Source organism: Lipotes vexillifer, unplaced genomic scaffold, assembly GCF_000442215.2.
Source record: "Lipotes vexillifer unplaced genomic scaffold, Lipotes_vexillifer_v1.1 scaffold363, whole genome shotgun sequence".
In the NCBI taxonomy this organism is placed as follows: domain Eukaryota; kingdom Metazoa; phylum Chordata; class Mammalia; order Artiodactyla; family Lipotidae; genus Lipotes; species Lipotes vexillifer.
Genome location: NW_006799724.1, coordinates 1,986,938 through 2,000,323, shown reverse-complemented (window position 1 = coordinate 2,000,323; position 13,386 = coordinate 1,986,938). Strand labels below are relative to the sequence as shown.

Here is a 13,386-nt window from a genome sequence, read left to right as displayed (position 1 = left end):
GCAGGAAAAATTCCAGGTTCACTTTTTGGTGGGTACTGAGGACTGTCTGATTTACTACATTCCTTTTTAATATCCTTAACTTTTATTTTCTCTTTTTTTCTTTTTTCCCCTCTCTCTTTCTCTTTCTCCCTCTCTTTTTCTATTTCTCTTGCTTTCTCTTTTTCTTCTTTTTTCTCTTTGGCAGGGAGATTTTTGTTAATTGACAGGTATAAATCCTTTCTTGAAATGGACTGTGCAAAATCCTTGCCAACCTCTTGAACTAGAGGCAATGATATATAACTTGGGAGACTTTGTCGTTTTGAATAATCTGCTGATTCTTGAGAATGATATATTCCTAAGATATTATCATAAATATTTTCAATGACATTTTGTACACATTCATAATCTGAGCACTGTCCTTCCTTTATATCTATTTGAGCTGGAGAGTCTTTCCTTTCCTCATCATTTGGCTTTTGGGCAACTATTTTCTCTATTGTGGTCTTTGTATTTCTTGCTTTGGTTGTCAAAGAAGATAACTGAAAGGGCTTGTCTTCTTTTTTTAATGCATTTTCTCTTGTTTTGTCAATCTTCTTCTCAATGTCTGTTGCAAAATCTGGTCCAAGTATTTCCTTTTCACATTCTGTACCATCATTAGCTACTAGAAATTGTGTGTGTACCTCCTTACCTTGCCCCTTCTTATTTGAAGGTGATATGCTTTTTTTCTCGATTTCATTATTTTTAAGTGTTCCCTTCAAATACGGCTCCTGTTTATCTTTACTTTTCACATTAGTAGTTGGAGAAGTAACTTCTGATACATTATATTTTTGAATTGGAATTCCCATTTTATTTTCATTCTCTTTCTTTTTATTTGCCACATCTGCAACTGACTCTGATAACAGGTTAACCATGTTGCTTTTCATAATTCTAGTTACAGAGGTAACTATTGGATCTTGGATGTCACCTTTTTTCATTGATGTCTCCTTAGTTTTGAAACTTTTCTTTTTACTCATTGCACCTCTATCTATTTCCAAAGTATCCAACACATTTTTCTGGTTTGAGGTTAGAGATGTGTGTTTATATGATTGTTCTGGTAAAGTAAGTTGGTTACCTTTTAAGCATCTGTTTATCTGTGTAGAGGTTTTCTGTGGAAGGTGTTTAACCCTTTGTGTGATGTTATCTGGATTTAGAAATGAATAGAAGGTGGAAGACCAGTCTCCTGAAAAAAGTGGTTGAATCTTGAAAGCAGAGATGGCCTTCTGGGCTGAAGCAGCAATCATTTCTGTAACAATGTTGTTTTTATCATCCTGCTGAATAGCATTAGATCCATACTTTCCTATGAACTGATCATACACAAAATTGGATATCTTATCAACTGTCTCTTTATCAATTGGTGGAAAAGAAAAAAATTCTTCAGCATTTGGTAGAACTTTAATTTCACTTTTCCTAAATTCTCCTATCAGAGAGTTTGCAAATTTTATAGCCAAGCTCACAATGTCTGGCTCTGGTGTTTCTTTTTTCTTAGAATCTTCAGTAATACTTGGAAGAGAGTAAAACTTGTGAACAAGGTCAACAATTACATCTTCCAAAAATGTAGCTGAATATAGAGAAAGCTGTCTCTTTTCTTTACCAGGTTTAGTATGTACAGAGACATGGTCATAATTAGATAAGTTATTGGAAGATGATTCTTCACCATGTAAAAATGGCCTCAGATGATGATCCATGATTTCCTTCATAATGAAACCAGCTATTTTACTGAGGAATGAGCCTCCTTTTTTGTCTGCATCTTTCTGGACTTCAGCTTGAAATTCACATTTTTTCAAAATATTATTACATATAGAGTCAACCAAATTCTCAGTCACTTCTAATTGCATACTCTCTGCGTTCTCCTCTGACGTAGCAAGACGGATCTCATGTTCAGAAATTTCTTTGATAATTTCATCAGGTAATTTTGATGCTACATCCACAAACTCATAATCTGGTGAAACCTCTTCCTCTTGTAGTTCACTTTCAGTGTCAGTTGAAGGGAAGATATGCACTAGAAGCTTGTTAATAATGTCTTCTAAAAGAGAATGTGACAGCACAGTAATACATAATGGCAAGGCATGGCTATCTCTCATGATGACATTGAGCACATTTCTGATGATTTTATCAGCTTGAGGGGAACAGTAGGAAGAAGATACTAATTCTCCTGACACTAATGACTGCACCTGATAATCATAAATTTCTTCCAAAAGCAAATTATATATTTTTCTTCCAAAACAAGTTGTGTCACTTTGTATAGCCCTATATATTTGAATCAGAGATTTATATTCATCTAATATTTTTTCATAAATTAGGTTGACCGTTTTTTTAACCATTTCTTTATATCCTTCTGAAAAACACATATCATCAAAATTATCTGAAACTAAAATCTCCGATGTGGTGAACTCCAGAACAATTGATTTTACTAATGTTGTAACAATGCCAGTAATTTTGTCTTTTACTGTATCTGGGTTTTCAGCAGCCAAGACATTATGTGAGAATGCATAAAGAAGTTTACATAAAAGTTCAGAAATTACTTCCTCCAAAAAGACAACTGAATTCACAATGAAAGACAACTCTTTTTGTTTAGGATCTGCTACTTTCTGTTTGTAAGTTTGATCAACTGAGGCTGAAAGGAGAGTTTTATCTCCAGATAAAAATAACTGAAGATGATGGTTAAAGATTTCTTTTATTATAAAACTTGCTATTTTTGAAACAGGTATATTACTTATATCTTTTTTATCTTTTGTAAGAGACTGGTATATATTTGAATAGGAAAGATCAGCATAAATGGAATCAACCATGGATTGGATATCTTTTTCTGAAATCATACTATGTTTTTCATTCCCATGTTTAATAATACATATTGAATGTTTTGAAATTATTGACATGATTTCATTTATCAGTTTTATTACTGTATTACTTAAGTCTGATTGAGAAGTATTTGGGTGTTCTGTACTGGAGGCCAATGGACTCATCTGAGATATAAGCTGAGACACAATTTTTTCCAAATGAGTATGTGATAACATAGTAGTATATATTGTTGAAGCCTGTCTTTGGAATCTTGATTTAGTAATGTCACATTGAACTTTCTTTATCAAAATATCAGTACTAAGTTTGGATTGTGATCCAAATGGAAACTTTTCTATAAGATTTGGATGAATTTGGAAATCAAAGGTTTCAGCTAGGATGGTTTTAGTTATCCTTGCAGCCAGTGTCTTTGTGTCATTTAGAAAATCTTTATCAGGCATCATATCCATTTCATATTCTTGCACAACTTTGCTGTACACCATGTCAATAATGTTTTTGACTACATCTCTCTCCACTGGAGGCAAACATAAATTTTCCTCAGCATTCTCTAAAATGCTAACTTGGTCTTTTGAGAATTCCTCTGTTATGAACTGTATGAGTTTTTCAGCTTTATCAAACAGTTCATCTTCTGAATCTGTTACTGATTTTGTTTGTACAATGCCTAACACCCTGTGGAATATCTTGCCTAAAACCCCAGAAATCACATCTTCCAAAAAAGTTGAGGAATAAACACTGGCACAAAACCATTGCCTTTTCTCATCACGAAAATATGTATATAATGAAGAAGGTAATGACTTTCTGTCCACAAATGGCTGAAGATGTTGTTGACAGATATGTTTAATGATAAAACCTGCTATTCTGTCAATAAAAACATCATTACTGCTTGTGATATTTTGCTCAACTGATTCTTGAGACTCAGAGTTTGAAATAGTTTTGAATACTGAGTCCACAAGATGCTGAACATTGTCTTCTGAATAAACAAACTTGGTTTCTTCATCTTTTGAAAATCGAATTTCATGTTGGGAAATTTTCATCCTAATATCACTGATTATATTTGAAGCAATTTCATTGAAATTAACTTTTGATCTATCTTTTGGAGTTTCTCTGTTTGCAACAATGCTAGATGCAGAAGGGAAAATTCTAGATAATAGTATTCTGATCATGTCTTCTAAAAATGTATATGGCAGCAAGGTGTTATATGGAGATAAACTCTGACTTGGCTTGGTAGACCTACTGATGTTACTAAGAACATCTTGAATGATATTCTCAGTTGTTGAAATAAAATATGAAGATGACAAATCCCCAGAAAACAGTGGATGAAGAAGGTAATCTGAAATAGCTGCTACAACTAAGTTGGTAATTTTTTCCACAAAAATATCACTGTCTTCAGACTCTTTATCAACCTCAGGGTCTAATCCATGCTGTTTTAAAACAGTTCTATAAACTGAGGTGACGAGTTCGTCCACAATATCTGTATCTACAGAGGGGTAAGACTGTTCTTTATTATATAGAATGTGAACTTTAGCTTTGTCAAAATGGTTATTTACTGAGTTTACTATTTTTTGGGTCATGTTTTCCAGCTCAATTTCAGTGTTATGCTTTGGACTGAAAATTTTTGATAAAAGTCTGGCAACAATTTCCCCTACAAATGTCTTAGGGTAAATACCTGAGGGTGATGGTGTCTGGGGTCTGTGTGACTCTGTGACTTCACTGAGAACCTGTTTAACCGTATTTGATATTGTATCCAATGGAGTCTTTGGACGAGGTAAACCTTCTCCACACAAAAACGGTTGAAGATGATTTTCAATAATCTCTTGGATAATAAAACTGGCTATCTGGTCAACCATAATTGGGCTTCTGCTGACTATACTTTTCTGTATTGAAAGAAGAGAGCCAGATGTTTGCATAATATTTCTATAAACAGAATCCACCATCTTCTGGAGGTTTTTTCCTGTACATAGATATTGATTATCATATGTAGTGAACCAAATTTTATGTTTTGAAATGGCTGATATAACCTTATTTATTATACAGGTAGATATTTCATTAAAATCTGAACTCATGAAATATTTTTTTCCCAAAGAGGACGCCTTACTGGGTGGATGAATGATTTGAGATAAAAGTCTTCTGATGATATCTTCTAAAAATGAGTGTGATAACATGGTGCTATAGCCTGCTGAAGACCTAGCTTGGGAAGTAAATTCTCTCAGGTTGTTTTGAAGTTTCTGTAATATAATTTCAGCGTTGAGAGGGTAGTATGAATTATGTAAGAGCTTTCCCCTGAAGCAAGATGGGAGTTGGTAGTCCAAAATCTCTAACAATATGCTATTCGTTATTTGTTCTGTTATTGAAGTACTGTCACATGCCAGATTACCACCACAGGTCATTTTCAACTTATATTGCTGTAAAACATCATAATAAACTGAGTCAACAATCCTACTAAAAGTTTCTTTACCGATTGGTGGAAAACACAGCCTTTCTTCAGAATTCCGTAAAACAGTGACCCTTGCCTTATTAAACTCATTCACTACATTGTTGATAAATAATGCGTTCATCTCATTGAGCTGGGCTTCAGTGATGTTTTCATTTTTGCCCCACAGTGAAATAGAGAGGTTAAAAAACAGTTCTGAAATTATGTCCTCTAAAAATGTGGCTGAATAAACACCTGTATTCATATCTCCTGGATATAGCTTATTATGAATGGCTATTGTATCCATATCCTTTGTTCCATGTCTTTTAAGAGGTGACACATTACCAAAATTTGCTGAATACTTCTTGCCAAATGGTGCTTGTATTTTGGAGTTAACTACACTGAGATTATTCAGGGGTTCTGTCAAAGCATTGCCATCATAACTCGTGAGTCCTAAAGAACCTTTACCTTGTCCTAATTCTGTTAACTCTGGCCTTTTTGTTTTTATGAAACTAGACTGTATTTCTCTCGTTCCATACTTCAAATGCTTGTTTGCAAAAGGTGGACTTTGGGGGAGTTGTATACTGTGACATAATTTATCCATCAATGATTTAACCAAGCTATGGGAAAGAACAGTAAGAATAGAGTCTGATGACAATAAATCTTGATCCATTTCTGCCAGATTTTCCAAAATGTCTGACATATAATCCCCTTGAAATTGTTCACAGTCCATCGTTCTCTTGCAACAATCAAATCCTTCATCTTGTACACTTTGAAGTATTTTTAAAAGTTGACATTCTTCTGCTGATAACTCTTCAGAAAGAGGGCTATTATCAAGAAAGACAGAGTTTGTGCATTTTTCTAAAAGTGTTCTAATAAGTTTCTCACACACAACATTGAGAAGGAAAACTGATTTGGGGGTGAGCCCTAAGTTATTTCCAAGTATGTTATTATATTGCCGATCATTTGATGATGAAAAAAATATTGCTTTTTTATCAGCATCCATAGCCTCATCTGGCTGTTCATCTGGTAAAAATAAATCCAAAACAATACTGAAAACTTTGTTGACTACTTCTTTGGATTCATGAGGTTTTAGGCTACCAGCCAGACTATCTAACTTATGGGCCAGATAACTTAATTTATTTTTTTGAATGATATGATCAGTTTTGTGAGTAGATAATTCCCAGTCTCTGGAAGCTTTCTGTCTTTGCATGGTATTTTTTTTGTTGCAAATGGGCACATTGTTGCTTCTAAGCATGGAAAATGGTCTATTTCTTCCACTGTTTTCCAGGTGATGATTTAACCCTATTTCTTTGGACAGTACATGAATCACACCTATTAAGAGATCCTGAAAGAGATCATCAAAGTCAGCAGCAGCTACTCCTGGGCAGCAAATGTATTTTCTTTTGAACGAAAACATTTGCTGTGCAATGTCAGTCTCTATGATGTTACTATTTAAAAGGATTTCAGCAATGATTTCAGAAATACTTAAAGCAAGTTCTCCAACAGAAATTGACCTACTCTCAAACACTTGAGAATCAATTGAAATAATTGTGTTAAATGCTGCATGGGAAGCTTTCTCCTTTTCTCTGCTATCTGTGGTGCTATCAGAAATGCTTGAAATTAAATGGCAAATGACGGACTCAGTGAGATGTTCACAAAATTGATAAAGCGAAGAATCATTGTATATGCTTCTTAGAGGCTGTTTTGATTCATATTTTTTTCTTGACAGTGTGGAAACAATAGACACCTCCTCACTGGAAACTTAAAAAAGAAAACATTACCATTTTAGCATGCATTAAGGAACATATGGAAAATTCTATATATTGGTAGTTATTTACATATGAATTTCACCTTTGGAACACCTCACTAAAGAAAAAGAAAAATCTAGTCAAGAAAGATATTGGGTTTCTTCAGATATTTTCCCACCTGTGGAATCTTAGTTTTAGCCATAAAGTTGAGAAAATAACCCTGAAGAATTCAAATCTCTAAGTCTAGTGCTGATACCTGTCTTGCTTAGATGAGTTAAGGTGCTCAAAGAAGCTGGAACTCCTGGGGCAGAGAAATGAATTCCAAGTGTGGTGTTACATCTTAACATGTCTGCAGTGATCTCTAGAGACCTCATATAATTATTTAAAAAATATTTTTAGTCAAACATATAATGTTATGTATTACTTTTAGGAAGCTAAAGAGTTGCGTTGCAATAACAACTTGACTGAAATAAAAGTGTGCTCACTTCAGAAAGGTTAGGGATGGACTGTAACATCAGCAGTACTTTAACCCCTAGATTAGTTTGTTACAAAGATGATGGGCCAACCCAGCCAGGCACAGGACTGTATCTGCTATTCAACAGAGTACTGCAAATCATATACCTACTTGGTATGGCCGATTTCTTGGGGTGGCAGCCAGAGCTACATACTCTTTTTTTCACAAAACTTCCTCAGAATGTAATAACCTATTATACCTCTGCATGTATCAGGCAAGACTCAGTGGAGAGGGGAGGCTTTAAGCTGAACTTTGACAGCCAGACAGGTTTTGGCCATGTTGAGATGAAGGGAGGGAGGAAAGAGAGCTCCACGTGGAAAGAACATGAGTGAAATCGCTGGAAGGCCCTGGACATGTCTGGGAATAGAGAAGATATATGATAGAAAGAGCCAAATACCAGTGGGAGGGAATCGTGGATCTTCTCTTGTTTGCTTTGTTTTTCTTATTCTCTAAGTTTAATTAGGCTATGCTTAAAGAAATTCTACTTATAAACTTGCAATTGCAGACACACAACTGTCCACTTTGAAATCATACCAGTTTTAAGTTTAGGAAATGGCCTCATGGTGCAGGTAGGTAGGACTGATAGTATGTGTTCTGCAATTTGAATGATGGGCAAGTGATGTATCTGGACTGATAATGTAGCAACTAATTATTGGCAACTAGAATTACTGATCCAGTTCAAGGCTATAATAGATTATTAGATTGAATTTTATGAACTTTCCAATAATAGATTTTCACATATGAAAGTAGCTATCACATATGGTTCAACCTCTAGCATATACAGACAAGCCTTTTTAAAAAGGGAATGAAAATATTTTTTAAATATATGTTTAGAGTATTATACCTAAAAAGAATTTAATAACACTGGAATATAAGCAAAATAAGATGTTTAACACTACTGTTCTTATACACTGTGACTAATAATAGCAACGACTTCAACTGTACATATTAAAGTTGAATCACAACCTTCAGTTACCTGTACATTTGGTATGATTTTAAAGAAGTCATGCATGAGAACTTTAATAATCTTTGGAACTCGTACCTCATGTTCAACCAAAATCCCCTGCTTTAAAAAAGTCACATTTTCTCTCATCTGCAGATATGGAAAATTGAGAGACAGACCTTTTCAGATTCAAACCATATGAATGTTTAATTTTTTCTTTTTTAGTATCCTGAGATATTAAAAAGTAATTAAATACCCTCCTTCTAAGGCTGTTTTCAGAAAAACAGTAAATGAAGCTTCTTGGACAGGAGATCTTTTAAATATATCTATTTTTTTCTAAATTATGCCCACTCTTACTTACCTCTAGTTTCAAAGTTCTTGAAATATGTGACCACAGATGTGGTGACATGTTTTGCTACCAAATGAATTTCATTTGGACCTAGTTCATGATCAGCAAAAGCAATGACTTCAACTTCCTTCAGAGTCTTTATCTTCAGGTAACTCTTATTTTCCCATTTTTGCATTAAAGAAAAATCTCCCCTGCTGGCTTCAGGGTTTTTGTTTTCTTCTTCAGGTATACAACTGATTCTTTTATCCCACATTCTAAGCAAACTTTTCTCCTCATTCTTTTGACCATATGTCACAGACAAAGAGTTTTGCTTTGATATGAAAAATGGTTTCATTGTTTCTGTGCTTTCATTAATGTGTGGTTGACTTGGAAAGCCGTAGCTTGACAGCACAGTACTGACAATATTTTCTGCAGCTAAACAAATTTTGAGTGGAGAGACAGTTGTCTGAATTTGGTTTGGCTCAACAACTGGTTTGGAAATCTCATAATGAAACACTCTTGGATTTTCATGTTTTCTCATTTTTATGAATGACATGACTTGCTGTAATGCTGTTTCTGTGGATTCATTTGCTTCCTTTAACAGTTTTTGTAAGACACTCCCTTCAGGGAGGGACCTACTTCCTTTCATAGCTTGATCAAAATAGCCCAAGTCAGATTCCTTTGGGCTAAAGTCTTGTACTTTGTTTCTAGAGCATGATGGTATGTTTTCTGAATCAGGCCTTTCCATTGGCTCTGAACTTCTAATTGTGTCTTCTACAGAGGCTCTGGAATATAAGGGTAAATTTGATGAAGACTCATACCTTTTTTTCTTATCTTCCTCTGAATAAAACCCTAAACCTAGTATGCTGCTTTGTGGAGGATGATTCCCGAATCCTACTTCCTTTAACTTTGACATGGGCATTTTCGTATTAGTTGCTAATTCAACCTGATTAACAATGTAGGTATTTTCTACTCCTTGGAACAAACTTTCCTTTGGAAGGTTTTTGATCAGAGACTCATTAAAATGAGTACACTGGTCCATCAGTGTACCAATGATCTCACTTGCTGCAATATTTTCTTTCAATATGCTAATTGAAGATGGTTCTGTTTGGCTTATTTCTTTGTCCAGCTTGCTCTTAATTATACCAAGCATGTCGCTGACAATATTAATGGCATATGTAAGTAACTCTGAATGGAACAAATGAACCTGTAGAAGTGTATTCTGTACATTTTCCTCGGAAATAACAGTACTTGACTTGGATTCATCAGAAAACTTTTTTAGTGGTTGTAATTTTGGCAACATCTTTTTGCTTAATAGTCTCTGTTGGACAGGAAAAAGGTTTTCTACAGGCATTTTCACTACTTCAGAAAACTCATATTTAGAGATATGTTTAAACTGTAAGTCTACAAATGACTCTAACAGGTTTAAAACCCTTTCTACAATTTCTCGCACAATTTGGTTGCTAGAGCCCAAAGGACTTTGGTCTTCGGTTTTAGTGTTATATATTGGTTCATTGCTGAGGGTGTCCTTGGTTGGAAAACCCCATTTACTTTTAGTAGTAATGTGTTCTTTCCTACTTGCTGGAGTTTCTTTACCACGTGGGGTGGGCATTTGGGATAAAAAGCACAGCTGTAATTTTTCAAATAGCATTTCAACAATTTCCCTTCCAAACATATTAATTTGTGGTTTGGTGTCTTCAGCTCTCGTAGAAGCTCCCTTAAAACAACTATGAAACCTGTTTTCACAATCTTCAAGATGTGGCAAATTTAAAAGTGAAAGAGAATATTCTAATTCTTTTGCTTTTATTGAAATTTCAGTCAAACCATTTTCAGCTATCATCAAGAGCTTACATTTTTCATTTTCCATGTCATTTGATTCTGCTTGCCATTTGTCAAACATTTTTTTAGATATACCTTCTTTAGGAAAAATCTGTTCTAACTGTGAAGAAACATTTTCCAAGTAAAAACATGCTTGTGGTTTGGCAAGAGACTCTGCACCTATATTCCCCTGTGAAAGTTTGGGAGCATCCAGATGACAGAATATGATAGGATTAGCCAAATTTTGGTTATTTGTAGCATATAATCCTTGCAAAACCGTACTAAGTATTTTATTTGCTGCCATGATTTGATCGGATGGTAAAGCTTTATCACTTACCATTGCTCTAATTTGCGTCACCTTTTCAAATTCTTTAACAGTTGTTTTCAGGATATTACTTATTATATCCTTGGCATACATTTTTAGTTCTGAAGTAGGCAACTTTACTTCCAGTAAGTTTTTGGCATCTCCCGCTGGTAGGATGTGTGGCAACCCAATGGCTGTCTTGGACCAGATGTCTTTTGGAGTCTTCTCTCCAGGACCTAATTTAGTCTTGCTTTTGGCCTTAGTACGACTAGGTCCTAGGTGTGGTTTTGCCCTAAATTTAGGCAAAGGAGTAACTTTTGATCTTGCTTTTAAACTTGTTTTAAAACCTGGCTTACGGTTGCCCTTAGGGCTCAGTTTAGAACTGTGTAGCCTTAGAGGTTGCAACTCAACAGAACAACCTTTACGGGACAGGGCCTCTTCTAGATAAAGTGAGGCAAAATTTGTGATCTTATTGAGAACCATTTGGACTAAATCCTTCCCCACTTTTAATGGTGAATATTGTAAAAAAGTTTTTTCCAATAGAGAGACATTTTGACTGTCTGCATAAGGATAAACCTGTGGTAGTATATAGCTAGTGAGATTACTTCCTATTCCTGCTTGTGTAGTTTCTCTGATGCATGATTTCTTTGGTAAAATATTTTTGTCTGTTGCTTGTACTTTATTACTTTTATATAACGACGTCACAACTACAGAGTACATTTCCCCCAAAACGCTTTCAATTATGTCACTTGCTACACTGTTAATATGGGATTGAAAGAAGTTTTGTGTTATGTCTAATGTTTTAATTTTAGAGCTAGACATAAAGTGGGGGATTTCATTAAATGAAGGTAAATGGCCTATGATTTCCATTATTCTTTGATACACTTTACTTAAAACTTCTTCCACTGCACTGAATAATGCAGTTCTTTCTTTTTGTTTTGATTCTTCATTTTTTGTAAATATTTCTTCTAGAACAATTCTCTGGCTTTCCCTTTCCAATGACATTTGGTTTTGTTCTAATGGATACTTTGAAAACAGAGACAGTTTAGTGTGTGTTTCCTGAGCTCTTTGTCCCAGTGATATTTCATTTGATGCAGTTCGTTGTGAAAATAAGTTAGGATTGTCCTTTGAGTAAAAACTGATTTCCTTTACAGATCTTTTATTATATAAAATCTTTAAGATACTGTTGACAATTTCACTCACAGTGGTGATTTCTTGGAATGAAATGTTGTTTGGGTATGGATGCATCTTTTGGATTTTGAGGTCTAAGTCATTTTTAATCAGCTTCAAAATAGCACTGGCAATGAGGTCAGCATATTCTTTAAGACTAGCTTGTGATAGATGAATTGTAGATCCAAGTTTTTCTCTGTAACTGGCAAAAGTGAAATCTGTGAGCTCTTCACTGAGAACAGTTTCATTTGATATTTTCAGAATATTCACATTTGATTCCACCTGGCTTGATTCACGAAAGACGCTGTCATCTCGTCTACAGTTTTCCAGTTCTGGGCTCAGAAATGACTTTTCTTTAGGCTGGAAAGCAAGAGTAATTAACAAATCCATTCTTTCTGTGGCAAATGATTCTAACCGATTGAAAATAGTTTTAGTAATGAAGTCAGCACTTTCCTCACATGGGTCAGGAACAGATTTCTTGGGGTCTTCTTTCTCTACTATAGTTATATGAGTATCATTAGCATAAGCTGATTTCAGATTTTTTGAAGATGGAAAATGCCCTGTTTTTCTTTCACTTTTTGACTCCATAAGAAGAGGCTGTTGACACTCTGCTTTTGGAAACATATCACAAAAGGTCAGGGGCAATCTTGTAGAAGTAGGATCCTTTGAATTTATGCTAAGTATGACAGCAGAACTGAGATTATGAAGAACAATATCTACTATATCATTGGATATCAAAATGACATCTGAGTTAGGAACTGAAAAATTTGGAAGAATCTTATTTGCACCCTCAATGAACATTTCAGAATTTGCTCTGGAATGTTTGCCAGCTATGCTACATTTCAAAGCGGGTGTGGCAAATGAGAGATTATTCTGATACAGTATTTTTTCATAAATATCACATAAGATACTTTCAATGGTATCTTGTATTTGAAACTGAAGTACTTTTTGATACTCAGTCTTAATAAACAGCTTTTCAATAATACCTTCTTGCTGATCTGAATTAATCTCTTTGTCAGGATTGTTTTTGTCACACTTTCCTTTAGATGATACAATATCTAACACTGTGTTAACAATTTGACTTGCAATACTTTCAGAGACCACAATGTTATGAGTTAAGAAAGAATTTTCCCTTTCTTTATCTAATTCATGTTTTATTCCTTGTAAAATTTTTCTGGCCACTTCTGTTGCATATGTATTTAATTTATTCAGAGAGACTTGACATAATGAGTCGGTCTTTTCTGACATAATATGATCCACTGAGCAACAGAAAAATTGATCATCAGAATACAAATCTTTGGCTGATAATGCTTTGCCTAATGTACTCTTATCCTGCT

General features: G+C 34.6%; 1 protein-coding gene across 1 annotated transcript in view; it reads right to left on the bottom strand.

Moving 5' to 3' along the window:
- LOC103077447 (fibrous sheath-interacting protein 2) overlaps positions 1-13,386 on the bottom strand; it is a 121,628-nt gene that overhangs the window by 24,874 nt on the left and 83,368 nt on the right. Inside the window, 3 exon segments of the mRNA XM_082931527.1 lie at positions 2-6,985; positions 8,791-11,261; positions 11,310-13,386. Coding sequence (XP_082787653.1) covers positions 2-6,985; positions 8,791-11,261; positions 11,310-13,386 — 11,532 coding nt within the window.